At 42.4% G+C, this 14,844-nt stretch overlaps 2 protein-coding genes across 2 annotated transcripts; both read left to right on the top strand.

Moving 5' to 3' along the window:
* On the top strand, positions 1-1,291 carry LOC115167109 (serum amyloid A-5 protein-like). Its single transcript, XM_029721200.1, has 4 exons — positions 1-148; positions 267-372; positions 598-736; positions 944-1,291. The coding sequence occupies exons 2-4, from the start codon at positions 285-287 to the stop codon at positions 1,080-1,082; spliced, it is 366 nt and encodes a 121-aa protein (XP_029577060.1). The 5' UTR covers positions 1-148; positions 267-284; the 3' UTR covers positions 1,083-1,291.
* Positions 1,292-2,108: 817 nt separating this feature from the next.
* LOC115167581 (mitochondrial glutamate carrier 1) lies at positions 2,109-4,762 on the top strand. Its single transcript, XM_029722154.1, has 8 exons — positions 2,109-2,162; positions 2,400-2,444; positions 2,655-2,780; positions 2,923-2,978; positions 3,098-3,188; positions 3,909-3,966; positions 4,202-4,262; positions 4,587-4,762. The coding sequence occupies exons 2-8, from the start codon at positions 2,425-2,427 to the stop codon at positions 4,760-4,762; spliced, it is 588 nt and encodes a 195-aa protein (XP_029578014.1). The 5' UTR covers positions 2,109-2,162; positions 2,400-2,424.
* Positions 4,763-14,844: the final 10,082 nt, after the last annotated feature.

Below are 14,844 nucleotides of genomic sequence, written 5' to 3'. Positions count from 1 at the left end.
GGACGAAGTTAGGGAATTCCAGCTTTTGGAAAACAGAACTCCTCCCTGGTCTGAGTGGAATATAAGAACAAGCTGCAGACCACAAACCAACACAAAACACAAGGGAGTTCAAACTGCCTGACTGACTAACTAACTAAGGAGCTGGAAGGTAAGAGATGAATCTGTTATATGAGGCAGTCACAGTTTATGTTGAATAAATTATCTGTAAATATGTCAGCAATTCATATAGTAGCCTATGCTCTCTCTCACCCTCATGTTTCCTTCAGTTTGTTGCATCTGCAAGTATGAAGCTGCTTCTAGCTGGACTTGTTCTGACCCTCGTTGTAGGAGCTCAAGCTCAGTGGTACCGCTTCCCTGGTGAAGCTGCTCGAGGTCCGTTTATACACTTTAATCATTGTTTCTTCATTGTTGACAGAAATAGATACATAAACCAATAGCAACAAATCTATCAAGAGCGACAAATCATCCAAGAGCAACATGTACTGTATTTGAGGACTCCTTTAAAGTCATTGTTATTTCTTGAGGCTAGTGGTTTGAAAATGTGTAAAGTTCCTTGGAAGTGTCAAACTCAACATCTGTGTCCTCCTGACCCTGCAGGTGCTAAAGACATGTGGCGTGCATATGGCGACATGAAGGACGCCAACTGGAAAAACTCAGACAAGTACTTCCACGCTCGGGGCAACTATGATGCTGCCAGGAGAGGACCAGGGGGCAGGTGGGCAGCAGCAGTCATCAGGTGGGTGATTCTCAAATATCTGGCAGATGCTTATAATGTGGTTCAGTTGGTCATCAAATTATCTCATAAAAACTTTGTCCTTTCTCTAATTAGTTCTTTATGCCACTTTTTGTAAAAAAAAACAAATGTCTGGTCAGAAAGACAATTTGACCATTATTGGTTTACTGTGGTTGGCGAGTTACTTATGTAATATTTCTCCTCTCTCAGTAATGGCCGGGAGAGGGTTCAGGGTTCCAGTGGTCGAGGACATGAGGACTCAGCAGCTGACCAGGAGGCTAACCGCTGGGGACGTAATGGAGGGGACCCCAACCGCTACAGACCAAATGGACTCCCAAGGAACTACTGAACCTAAAAAAAGGAGGTTACTAGCCAAACTGAAGGACCACATTCCAAACAAATATATTGCACTTAATTACTGCTTTTGGTAAAAATGTCATATTCTCAAAAATTATTTTGCCCAAATGCTCTGCTAATAGACAGGTACATGGTACTGAAACTTAGTATACAATGTATTTCAAAAGTGTTGCAAAAATAAAGTGATTACACAACCAGAGACCGAATGTCTTTCTGTATTCAGTATGATACGACTGGGAAGGTTGGAAAGACATTTTGAAATCCTGAAATGTACACTCAAATGATCTGGTGTTGACATTTTCCCAGCTTTCAACTGGCAACCGGTCAGCCCTTTACAACTAGAAAGACGGACTTTTGGACAGGGGGGTAGCTGTACATAGTACATGTTTTTCATAGGATAGACATAGAAGAAGCTGAGAAAAACATAGGAGACAAGAGGCTAAGATTAATGGAGATGACGAGGTGATGTGAACTTTGAGAGTGCAACAACAATTCTTTGCCTCTGCCCATCCCTAAGCTCCCTCCCTCCCTCTCTCCAACACAACACACACCGTGTCCTCCCCTTCTCACTTACAACCAATAGATGCTGGTTTAATTGACCACTGATCCACCACACACACACACACACACACACACACACACACACACACACACACAGACAGACAGCACATCACAGCACAGTAGATCCTTTTATAAAGACAACAAAGCGAAATATTCGGTCAAATATATATTGTTACATGCCTGAAAAGAGAGGAGTGCTGTGAGCTGACAGATATACACCCATATTTCTATTCACAGTATTGGATGTCCCATCTCCCTCTCTCTTTCTCTGCTTTCTCTTGCTCCATTCAAATACAATGCACACACACACAAATCAGGAGAGATCTGGGAGGAGTAGGAGCAGAGGAAATAGAAGAGTTGGGGTTAGAATTAGGGTTGAGGGAAGGGTGGAAGGGGAGGATTGATGTGATTGGTCCAGAAGGAGGGTGGCTGTACGATCATATTCTTCTGAAAGCAGGGCTCAATGAATGAACACTCTTCATTTCAGGTAGCCAGCCAACACAACATTGAGGTAAATGCTACTATGCCCAGGGATAAGCCAAGTACCTTCCATGCACAAATGTTTCTCAAAGCTTTAACTGAGTCTCAGACTACTGTTCTGACATGGATTTGTACTCTGTTCTTTTCCAGTTCTCCTTCACAGCTGGCCAATAACTTGACTGACTGACTAAAACTGATGGTTGAACATTGGCTGGTTGTCCGAGGTATTCTCCATCTATCTTCCACTAATCCATTGTTTTCCTTGCAGATCACGTTTACAGATACACAGACAGATGGCTGACAAGCAGATCAGGTAAGTGCGGATAAGGATATTGATGGAAACAGAAGAATCTGAGAGGATTTTATCACATGTTTTAATTGATGTTCTAGTTTGAATCAAGAACTAATTCCTCCACCATTTTCCCGCTCTCTCATTCTTGTTTTAACTTTTGTTATTGATTGGTCAATGTCACCTTTTCGATCCCTTCTCACCCTTCTCTCTTTCTCTTTCTCTCCCTCTCAGTTTACCTGCCAAATTGATCAATGGGGGAATTGCTGGACTGATTGGTGTGACATGTGTATTTCCTATTGACCTAGCCAAGACCCGTCTCCAGAACCAGCAAAATGGTTCCCGTCTCTACACCAGCATGTATGTACAATGCTGTTCAACACACACTTTTAACCAGTCTCATTTAGAAATTCTAAAACTTGCAGTTTGCTTGTAATATCTGCATACCTCTGGTTGATTCTCTGAGGTCAATGCAAAGTAATCCTTTGTGTTCACTACACAGGTCAGATTGCCTTATCAAGACCATCAAATCAGAGGGGTACTTTGGCATGTACAGAGGTAGGACAAAATTGTGTGTGTTTGTGTTTGCGTGTGTTCATGCGTGCGTGTGTGTGCACACAGGTTTGAGCATGTTCTTTGTTTATGACTCTGTGTCTCTCTATTTCTTTGACCATTAGGTGCTGCTGTAAACCTGACTCTGGTCACTCCAGAGAAGGCCATCAAACTAGCTGCCAATGACTTCTTTAGACAGCACCTGTCCAAGGATGGGTGAGTAGTGCTCAGAGGCCTCTTTCAAACACCTACCTTTCAAATACAATCATACACCAGTCGTAACTGACTGGTACACCAACCTCTTGCCCACTCTGATCTCTTTGAATAGATGTACTTGAAAGATGTAGTGTATACTACATCAGCTTTAACTAACTTCTTGTTTGGATTTGATATACATATCACAAATAGGATTCTAATAATATCTTCACTATGTGCTGGGATCTACTGGTAATACATTAGAGGTATAAATATTTTGTAAACATACAGCATGGATGATAGGAGCAATCCCACAGGCCCCTGCAGCATTATCCGCATGACATACCTGGGATATCTTTAGCGTCCCTCAACATTTCCATGGGGACCAACAACATGGGTGATAAATTATTGAGTGACCTGCGCTAGTGAACTGGTGAATTATTAACATGTTTCTAAGACTGTGTGAGTGCGTGTGTGTGTGTGTCTGTGTGTGTCAGTGTGTGCATGTATGTGTGTGTGTTTATGTGTGTTTATGTATGTTTCTTTATGTGTATCACTAATGGTATGTTTATTGTTTTATGCATGTTTATTGTTATGTCCTATGTGTATAGAAACAGAGAGTTTTATGTTGTATGCATTTTGTTTAATGTATGGAAATCACTTGAGATAGCACCAGACCATCCAGAGAAATTAGCAAAGTAATTGAACCAAAATAATGATGACATTTGTTCTCTCTCTCAGTCAGAAGCTCACCCTGCTGAGGGAGATGCTGGCAGGTTGTGGTGCTGGTACATGTCAGGTAAGATCAGTTGGGGTATCAGCCTCAGACAGCTTTCTACTACCATCTTGTGGCTCAACAGTAATTATGCACAATAGTTGTGTGTTTGCCTGGGTATTTGAACTCTTCTGAAACACAGTCACACTGTCTCTCCATCTCTTTGTCTCTCCATCTCTCTGTCTCTCCATCTCTTTGTCTCTCTGTCTCTCCATCTCTTTGTCTCTCCATCTCTTTGTCTCTCCATCTCTTGGTGCAGGTCATCATCACCACTCCCATGGAGATGCTAAAGATCCAGTTACAGGATGCAGGGCGGATAGGTGAGAAATGGGTAGAAGAAGGAGAGAGGAGGTTGTATGTTCCCCAGTCAATGTTTCATGACTAACCAATGTCTTGTCAGCCAAACAAACACAAACAGATCACAGAGATCTGATCAGTTAGAACCAGTAACAACAGCATTGTTATTGTGTACAATAGTTATTTTATTGCTTGACCACATTTGTGACTCTTCCTTGTGTTCTTGTGTCTCCCCACATTTAAATTTGTTTGTCAACTTCTCCAGAGGCATTCCTGCTTCTCTGTCCCTGGTTAATGATGTCACACTGATGATACTGATGATGTTGTGTGTGTTATGACACATGTAGAGGATCAGAGGAAGCTGATGTCCCAGGCTGCAGTTGGGGTCCCTGGGGGCCCAGTGGAGTTGAGGTCCCATACAGCAATGCAGCTCACCCGGGAGACGGTAAGGACATCTCCGTACAGCAATGCAGCTTACCTGTGGATGGTAAGGACAGTTGTGTGTGTGTGTATACATGTATGAGTGTGTATACAGTTGTAAGGTTTTTCCATGCATCGGCAAGACAGAACAGCTGCCTCTGGTAAGACAAGGGGTGGAGGTCTGTGTCTATTTGTCAATAACAGCTGGTGCGCAAAATCAAATATTAAGGAAGTCTCGAGGTTTTGCTTGCCTGAGGTAGAGTATCTCATGATAAGCTGTACACTACACTATTTACCAAGAGAGTGTTCATCTATATTTTTCGTAGCTGTCTATTTACCACCACAAACCGATGCTGGCACTAAGACCGCACTCAACGAGCTCTATAAGGCCATAAGCAAACAACAAAATGCTCATCCAGAGGCGGTGCCCCTAGTGGCCGAGGACTTTAATGCGGAACAACTAAAATCCGTTTTATCTGTTACATGTGCAAGAAGAGAGGAAAGAAACTCTAGACTACCTTTACTCCAAACACAAAGATGCGTACAAAGCTCTCCCTCGCCCTCCATTTGGCAAATCTGACCATAATTATATCCTCCTGATTCCTGCTTATAAACAAAAACTAAAGCATGGAGTACTAGTGACTCACTCAATATGGAGGTAGTCAGATGACACAGATGCTAAGCTACAGGACTATTTTGCTAGCAAAGACTAGAATATGTTCCGATTTCATTGAGGAGTATACCACATCAGTCACCTGCTTCAACAATAAGTGCATCAATGACGTTGTCCCACATTGACTGTACGTACATACCCCAACCAGAAGCCATGGATTGCAAGCAACATCCGCACTGAGCTAAGCTGTTCCAGACGACTGTGTGATCACGCTCGCCGCAGTCGATGTGAGTAAGACCTTTAAAAAAAAATTTGAACAACCTTTTTCTCCCCAATTTTAATCTTGTCTCATCGCTGCAACTCCCCAACGGGATAGGAAGGCGAAGGTCGAGTTATGCATCCTCCGAAACATGACCCACCAAACCGTGCTACTTAACACCCGCTCGCTTAACCCGGAAGTCATCCGCACCAATGTGTTGAAGGAAACAGCACCAATTGTGCGCCGCCCTATGGGACTCCTGATCACGGCCAGTTCTGATACAGCCCAGGATTGAACCTGGGTCTGTAGTGACGAATGTAGCACTGCGATGCAGTGCCTTAGACCACTGCGCCACTCGGGAGGCCCATGAGTAAAATCTTTAAACAGGTCCATTCACAAGGCCGCAGGGCCAGAGGAATTACCAGGACGTGTACTGCGAGCATGCGCTGACCTACTGGCAAGTGTCTTCACTGACATTTTCAACCTGTCCCTGGCCGAGTCTGTAATACCTACATGTTTCAAGCAGACCACCATAGTGCCTGTGCCCAAGAACACTAAGGTAACCTGCCTAAATGACTACTGACCCATAGCACTCACGTCTGTAGCCATGAAGTGCTTTGAAAGGCACCATCAGCCCAGAAACCCTAGACCCACTACAATTTGCATAATGCCGCAACATATCCACAGATGATGCAATCTCTACTACACTCAACACTGCCCTTTCCATCCTGTACAAAATGAACAATTACGTGAGAATGCTGTTCATTGACTACAGCTCAGTGTTCAAAGCCATAATGCCCTCAAAGCTCATCACTAAGCTAAGGACCCTGGGACTAAACACCTCCCTCTGCAACTGGATCCTAGACTTCCTCACCAGCCGCCCCCAGGTGGTAAGGGTAGGCAACAACACATCTTCCATGTTGATCCTTAACACGGGGGACCCTCAGGGGTGCGTGCTTAGTCCCCTCCTGTACTCCCTGCTCACCCATGACTGCGTGGCCAAGCACGACTCCAACGCCATCATTAAGTTTGCAGACGACACAGCGGTGGTAGGCCTGATCACCGACAACAATGAGACAGCCTATAGGAATGAGGTCAGAGACCTGGTAGTGTGGTGCCAGGACAACAACCTCTCCCTCAATGTGATCAAGACAAAGGAGATGATCGTGGACTACAGGAAAAGGAGGGCCGAGCACGTCCCCGTTCTCATCAATGGCGCTGTACTGGAGCAGGTTGTGAACTTCAAGTTCCATGGTGTCCACATCACCAACACACTATCATGGTCCAAACACACCAGGACAGTCGTGAGGAGGGCAGGACAATGCCTATTCCCCCAAAGATTTGGCATGGGTCCTCAGATCCTCAAAAAATCTACAGCTGCACCATCGAGAGCATCCTGAATGGTTGCATCACCGCCTGGTATGGCATAATGCCCTCCGATCACAAGGGGCTACAGAGGGTAGTATGTACGGCCCAGTACATCACTGGGCCTATATACCAGTCAGTGTCATAGAAAGGCCCTTATTTTTCTTAAAACTACATTGTTGGTTAAGGGCTTGTAAGTAAGCATTTCACGGTAAGGTCTACCTGTTGTATTCGGTGCATGTGACAAATAAAATGTGATTTGATTATGCCTGCCGTAAGCCAATTGATACAGTATGTGTATTACAGTGATTAAGACCAGAATTCAGACCATGACACAGGGAAGTCAGGAGGACACTTACAGCGGAGTGACAGACTGCATCAGGTAACCTCTCCTTCTCACTCTAACTCTTCCCTCCTGGTTTTAACAGGCCCTTTCTGATCGATTATATCCATATTATCTGATGGTAGAACATTAAAACATCTACTGGTATTATGAAATAAACGGAGAAGGCATTTTAGACTAGAAAATTCAGTACATGTCGGATAAAAAATGTCACGACCGTCCTGATGGGAACACCAGATTTGTCGTAAACTTTCCAAATATTGAATGAACTAAATAAATGTTTTACATTTACATTTTAGTCATTTAGCAGACGCTCTTATCCAGAGCAACTTACAGTAGTGAATGCATACATTTCATACATTTTTTTTTTTTTCGTACTGGACAAGGTGGGATCTTTTTGTCTGTAAAATGAATTATGTGAGAAATGGTGGCGGAAAGGCTTTTAATTGCAAATATTGATTTAATAAAGTAATCTTGCAGTCACAAGATGAAATGTGTGGTCGTCCCTCTCCGACTTTGGAAAGCATACAGTTTATTAGGCTACAGATGAAATAAACTATGATGAACTTCACAGCATGGTGAAATTGCAAAGTGATGAGCTTGATGCTCCTTTCCCAAAAATATTGAGGGTCTTATTCTAGTGACAAAATGAACAACCAGTGCTTGGCTGCCATTTCACAATTAAAAATAATCTCGTGCTCATGTCGATAAACTCATTCTGATTTGTTGTGGCCCCCACAATCATTTAATAAGTTGCCCATCCCTGATGTAGGCTATACCCGCACTGTATCTACGAGCTGTTGGCTAGAGTGCATGTGCCAATACCAGAGTGGGCACATTCGCTATATTAACTCAATATTTTTTGTAACAAAACCATCAGTTGAAAATGTAATGGAAACCAATGGCATTTAACCGAGAAAGTTTTTTATGTGCACTACGTCATCATACACAGAATTTTATCTGCAAAAAGTTTATCTGATGGAAACACGTATCTGGTGGGAAAATGCTCAGATTTTATTCATGCGGATTTGAGAATATTCACATGAAAATCTGGTGCAAATTGGATGGAAACCTCGCTATAGATTAAGATTTGAGATGTATATTAAAAAGGTTTTGTGGCAAAACGCTATATATCCATTATTTAGCTGGAATGGAATGTTTGTATCCTGCAGATTTCAGATATAGATATATTACTTTATTGATCATTTTGTAAATATGTATTTTTTATATTGATGTCACAGACATATCAGTAGACAGGAATTCTAATGATATCTAGTTTATGTACACCAGTGGAGACTGATGAGGGGCGGACGGCTCATAATAATGGCTGGAATGGAGTAAATGGAATGGTACCAAATACACTGCTCAAAAAAATAAAGGGAACACTTAAACAACACAATGTAACTCCAAGTCAATCACACTTCTGTGAAATCAAACTGTCCACTTAGGAAGCAACACTGATTGACAATAAATTTCACATGCTGTTGTGCAAATGGAATAGACAACAGGTGGAAATTATAGGCAATTAGCAAGACACCCCCAATAAAGGAGTGGTTTTGCAGGTGGTGACCACAGACCACTTCTCAGTTCCTATGCTTCCTGGCTGATGTTTTGGTCACTTTTGAATGCTGGCGGTGCTTTCACTCTAGCGGTAGCATGAGACGGAGTCTACAACCCACACAAGTGGCTCAGGTAGTGCAGCTCATCCAGGATGGCACATCAATGCGAGCTGTGGCAAGAAGGTTTGCTGTGTCTGTCAGCGTAGTGTCCAGAGCATGGAGGCGCTACCAGGAGACAGGCCAGTACATCAGGAGACGTGGAGGAGGCCGTAGGAGGGCAACAACCCAGCAGCAGGACCGCTACCTCCGCCTTTGTGCAAGGAGGAGCAGGAGGAGCACTGCCAGAGCCCTGCAAAATGACCTCCAGCAGGCCACAAATGTGCATGTGTCTGCTCAAACGGTCAGAAACAGACTCCATGAGGGTGGTATGAGGGCCCGACGTCCACAGGTGGGGGTTGTTTTTACAGCCCAACACCGTGCAGGACGTTTGGCATTTGCCAGAGAACACCAAGATTGGCAAATTCGCCACTGGCGCCCTGTGCTCTTCACAGATGAAAGCAGGTTCACACTGAGCACATGTGACAGACGTGACAGAGTCTGGAGACGCCGTGGAGAACGTTCTGCTGCCTGCAACATCCTCCAGCATGACCGGTTTGGCGGTGGGTCAGTCATGGTGTGGGGTGGCATTTCTTTGGGGGGCCGCACAGCCCTCCATGTGCTCGCCAGAGGTAGCCTGACTGCCATTAGGTACCGAGATGAGATCCTCAGACCCCTTGTGAGACCATATGCTGGTGCGGTTGGCCCTGGGTTCCTCCTAATGCAACACAATGCTAGACCTCATGTGGCTGGAGTGTGTCAGCAGTTCCTGCAAGAGGAAGGCATTGATGCTATGGACTGGCCCGCCCGTTCCCCAGACCTGAATCCAATTGAGCACATCTGGGACATCATGTCTCGCTCCATCCACCAACGCCACGTTGCACCACAGACTGTCCAGGAGTTGGCGGATGCTTTAGTCCAGGTCTGGGAGGAGATCCCTCAGGAGACCATCTGCCACCTCATCAGGAGCATGCCCAGGCGTTGTAGGGAGGTCATACAGGCACGTGGAGGCCACACACACTACTGAGCCTCATTTTGACTTGTTTTAAGGACATTACATCAAAGTTGGATCAGCCTGTAGTGTGGTTTTCCACTTTAATTTTGAGTGTGACTCCAAATCCAGACCTCCATGGGTTGATGAATTGGATTTCCATTGATTATTTTTGTGTGATTTTGTTGTCAGCACATTGTTAAAGTTGCGACTGTTCGTTTCTGGTATCAGAACAAAATAGTCAGCACATAGTAACTTCTGATTTAGCTGTACTTTAATTAATGCCAACACGTGTGTGGTAAATGGGTGGTTCGTATATACGGTCTCTCTGTGACACCTCGCAGGGCAGACAGAAAAGAGAACGACACATCCTATTGTTTTCGCTTTTATACTCTGACAGAGATAGTTCCATCTCAATGCTGGCCTGTCAGAGGGAGGAGGAGCGTGGTTTAAACTTGCTCCTCCTATCGTCGGCGTGCAGGCTGGTCCCAGCGTCGTGACGCACTTCCTGTCGCCGGGTGTCGTTCTTCCTGTCTTCAGCAGTTGATTTATCCGCAGTTCATAAACTTAATATTGTAGTATAGCTTCCCTGGTATATTATAAAGGTTATGCAAACAAATAGCCAGTTCAACCCTAACAACATTCAACTATGTAAAGAAAAAAGTATTTATTAAGATTATTTCATTCATTCAGATCTAGGATGTGTTATTTTAGTGTTCCCTTTATTTTTTTGAGCAGTGTATGTTGTTCGCATTGACTGCATTCCAGCCATTACTGTGAGCCGTCCTCCCCCCAGCAGCGTTGTAGTTCTTGACACAAAACGGTGTGGCTGGCACCTTCTGCCATACCCTGTTCAATGGGACTTAAATCTTTTGTCTTCTTTCAATTGTCTCAAGGCTTAAAAATACTTGTTTAACTGGTTTCCTCGTATTCATCTACACTGATTGAAGTGGATTTAACAACTGACATCAAATGAGGGATCATATATTTTACCTGGTCAGTTTTACCTGTCACGGAAAGAGCAGGTATTCATTCAAGTGATAATGCCCTCGAAACGGGTGTTGATAGGCCCAAGATGAAGTCGAGGGCCGGCAAACCGTGCCAATATATCCTCTAAACACCAGCTTTGAGGGCATTATCAATTTTATTCAATGGGTTACCAACATATTCAACATATTTTAATAAAAATAAATGTCATTTTGATGAAATTATTCTTACTATTTCATCCTTCACGAGATATATCTCAACACAAATCTAAGGTTGCTCCCCAAGCCGGCTGGTCGTTCATTCTATCGGTTCGGTTGCCAGTGACACGACTCCGTCGTTAAGTCTTTTTTTCTGTATCTACGGACGGACCTAGTCGTTAGTATGGAAATTGAACTTTTAGTACGGACTGGCAACATTCTTATCCTTTGCTTTCTAGCTAGCCAACTACGGCTAACTTAGTCACATCAAACAGTGCAGACAGAATAAAAGCAAACTGGCTGCATTTGCGTTTGTTTAAGCTGTTTTCTAGTGACATTTATTTGGATACATCCATAACAACAAGCTAATGATGCGCAATTTCCCCTGACATAGCTCTCTCGTCAGGACACTGAGTATTCAGAGGAGCTAGCCAACAACACAGCTAACACAATCACTTCAAACTGTAGCCTAAAATAGCCTATTCCTGCTCTTTTCCCACGATGCATCAAACACATTTGGTGTGTCGTCATACTGGTCTCTGACTTGTGGTCAGACTCGCTCGTGTGGAACCACCTTAAATTTGCGCCTTTTTTCACGGCTGATTTTAATGTCATTGAGAAAACAGCGAAGTGTCAAAGATTTTTTTTCGCAAAAAATCCTTTCTGAATTTAAAAGTAATCCTCGAAGTAATAATCTAGTTTTTCAAAAGTATCTGTAATCTAATTACAATATTTTTGCTGCTAACGAAATGAATTACAGGTACAGTTTTTTTTGTAATCCTTTACATGTAACGGGTTAGATGTAATCCGTTACTCCCCAACCCTACCCTTAGTGTATGACATCATCTTATCTATGGTTCTATATCTATGATCACCAATGTATCATTTGTACAGTTCTTATATATATATATATATATATTTGTCACATTTGACTGTAAAACCTTGCAGTACTACTGTTTTCTCTGTGAGTGAGATCGATATATGGCATTTTGCAACAACATATGATAGTCTCTCTGAAATGAAACCATCTAATGATAGATTTCAAACAAATACATTTAATAACCATGATCTGATTAGATGGGGAAAAACACACCCATCTCTGTCTATATTTCATCATGTCAACTGTCTATTTGGGGCTACGGTTTGTTTTGGACAGGACCATAGTAACACTGTCAAAAACAGGATGTGATGCTGAGGAAATTCCGAAGTTTCATTTCCAGTCAGAACTGTTTCTATTAGTCAGGAACGGAGAACTGGCATCTCAGCTGGCTTTCACTGCCAACAAAACATTACTGGTAATATGTCCATATGAACTATGTTTGGTTTTAGTATTTTTTTCTAAACTTTGGGCAAATGTCTCATGTGGTTTTCAAGCTTTTGGGAGGGTTTCAAGCTGCTGAATCTGGCAGGTAAATGCATCCAGGAGATGAAAAAAATGTGTAGCTTAAGTATAACTTTCACTAGCTAACAGGGGGAAAAAAATGGCTAGATAATTTTTTACACCAGTCTGGACACTATTCCTTTTAATTCCAAGTCAGATTGAGATTGACTTCATAATTTAAACCTAACCTAACTTTAGCTCTTGAGAACCCACGGCCATCCAGCCATGGGTTCTCATTTGAACAATAACAGCGGGGTCAATGTTTTGTGTAACTGTTAATCATCACCGTGTGCAATACAGTTTCGGAAACCTCAGAAATTCTATTTTCATATCACCCCAAAATTATTTTACAAATACACAAATTCCCACTGAGGTGTTTTGCATTGCACTTCCTGAACTAATGGAAACTCAGGAGGGAACAACAAAAAACGTTGGCTTGAAGTTGTTACACAGAACACCTCAGTGGAAATCTGTGGTAAAACAGTGTATCTTTTATATTTGTAAAGTTATTTATGGATAAGTTCAGTGTTCAAGGTTTCCAAAACCATATTGCAATCACCGATCAATTATTTCTAGATAGAGGGTTTCACACTTGACCAAATAACTTCAGCTAATGAAAAGGAACATTGAATGACTCCAATTGTAACGAGTGTGCTGAGAGTCATTAACCAAGTTCAAGGCATGAGTGTTTTAATAAATAAAAGGAACAATGACCACACAGACATGAAAACAGAGTCAATAAAACCTGAAGAAAGAACCAAGGGAAGTGACAGATATAGGGAAGATAATCAAGGAGGTGATGGAGTCCAGGTGAGTGTCATGAGGCGCAGGTGCGCGAGACGATGGTGACAGGTGTGTGGGATACTCAGCAGCCTGATGACCTAGAGGCCAGAGAGGGAGTATATGTGACACCAATGTAAAATTGGAGTCATGAGAAGGGCTAACCTAACCTATGACCTGACCCATCACCTTATATATTACTGCCCCCCAGTTGTGACATCCCAAAAAACACACAAAAACTCTACAACCCATATTTCTTCTAGCCTCCCACAAATGCTTTATCTTCTTAACACTAAAACTGAAACAAAATAATATAAAAATGAAATATATATATTTTCATACAACTTAAACTAAATAGAAACTAGTACGAATGTAAAAACAAACAGAAATAAAATCAAATATAAAAACACATAACCTTGCTGTGCTTTCTCCATACTGATATGTCATTATGCTACCAACATGACGTCATCATGATAGCACTGGCCATAAAAGTTTAAAACTAGTTAAAAACTTATTTTTTCCTTTTTTTGTTACCTTTCAAAATTCTAATATTTGGTAACACTACACGAAGGTACTATTTTAAGTGTGTTTTAAGTACAGGTATTTGCCAATATAAAGGAAACACTTGAGTAAAGGAGGGATACAAAGTATTTTGAAAGCAGGTGCTGCCACACAGGTGGGGTTCCTGAGTTAATTAAGCAATTAACGTCCCATCATGCTTAGGGTCATGAATAAAAATGCTGGGCAGGCCATTACTTTGGCTATCATGGCTATGCCCTGTAGGATGACAATGCCCCCGTCCACAGGGAAGGAGTGGTCACTGATCTGGTTGGCTGAACATGAAAATTATGTAAACCATATGCCATGGCTATTTCAGTGACCAGATCTCAACCCAATTGAACACCTATGGGAGATTATGGAGCAGTGCCTGAGACAGTGTTTTACACCAAAATACAATGATTTGCAATTGAGGACTAAAAGCTAACTAGGTTTTCTAATGCCTTCTTTGTGAGGCATTGGAAAACCTCCATGGTCTTTGTTATTGAATCTTTGTTTGAAATTCACTGCTTGACTAAGAGACCTTACAGATATTTGTATGTGTATGGTACAGAGATTAAGTAGTCAAAAATCATGTTAAACACTACTATTGCACACATAGTGAGTCCATGGAACTTATGTGACTTGTTAAGCACATTTTTACTCCTGAACACATGTAGGCTTGCCATAACAAAGGGATTGAATACTTATTGAATCAAGACATTTCTGATTTTCATTTTTATTAATTTGTAAAACTTTCTAAAACCAAAATTCCACTTTGACATTATGGGGTAATGTGTCTAGGCCAGTGACATAACATCTCAATTAAAACATTTTAATTTCAGGCTGTAACACAACAAAATGTGGAAAAATCAATGGATGTGAATACTTTCTGAAGGTACTATACATGTCGATAGCAGAGGGAGCACGCCCTAATCCACATTGACGGTGGTGCAGTGGAGAAGGTGAAAAGCTTCAAGTTCCCCGGCTTGGCCCCTAAGACCCACACAAACTTTTACAGATGCACCATTGAGAGCATCCTGTCGGGCTGTATCACTGCCTGGTACGGCAACTGCA

The sequence above is a fragment of the Salmo trutta genome, chromosome 29 (genome assembly GCF_901001165.1).
Source record: "Salmo trutta chromosome 29, fSalTru1.1, whole genome shotgun sequence".
NCBI classification, from domain to species: Eukaryota; Metazoa; Chordata; class Actinopteri; order Salmoniformes; family Salmonidae; genus Salmo; species Salmo trutta.
The sequence above is the reverse complement of the archived record's forward strand: the minus strand, read 5'-3'. Positions and strand labels throughout refer to the sequence as shown.

Coding starts and splice junctions, on each gene's coding strand:
- LOC115167109 (XM_029721200.1), top strand. CDS start 285: ATGAAGCTGCTTCTAGCTGGACTTGTTCTGACCCTCGTTGTAGGAGCT. Junction 373..597: donor CCCTGGTGAAGCTGCTCGAG/GTCCGTTTATAC, acceptor CTGACCCTGCAG/GTGCTAAAGACATGTGGCGT. Junction 737..943: donor TGGGCAGCAGCAGTCATCAG/GTGGGTGATTCT, acceptor CTCCTCTCTCAG/TAATGGCCGGGAGAGGGTTC.
- LOC115167581 (XM_029722154.1), top strand. CDS start 2,425: ATGGCTGACAAGCAGATCAG. Junction 2,781..2,922: donor TCCCGTCTCTACACCAGCAT/GTATGTACAATG, acceptor TTCACTACACAG/GTCAGATTGCCTTATCAAGA. Junction 4,263..4,586: donor ACAGGATGCAGGGCGGATAG/GTGAGAAATGGG, acceptor TGACACATGTAG/AGGATCAGAGGAAGCTGATG.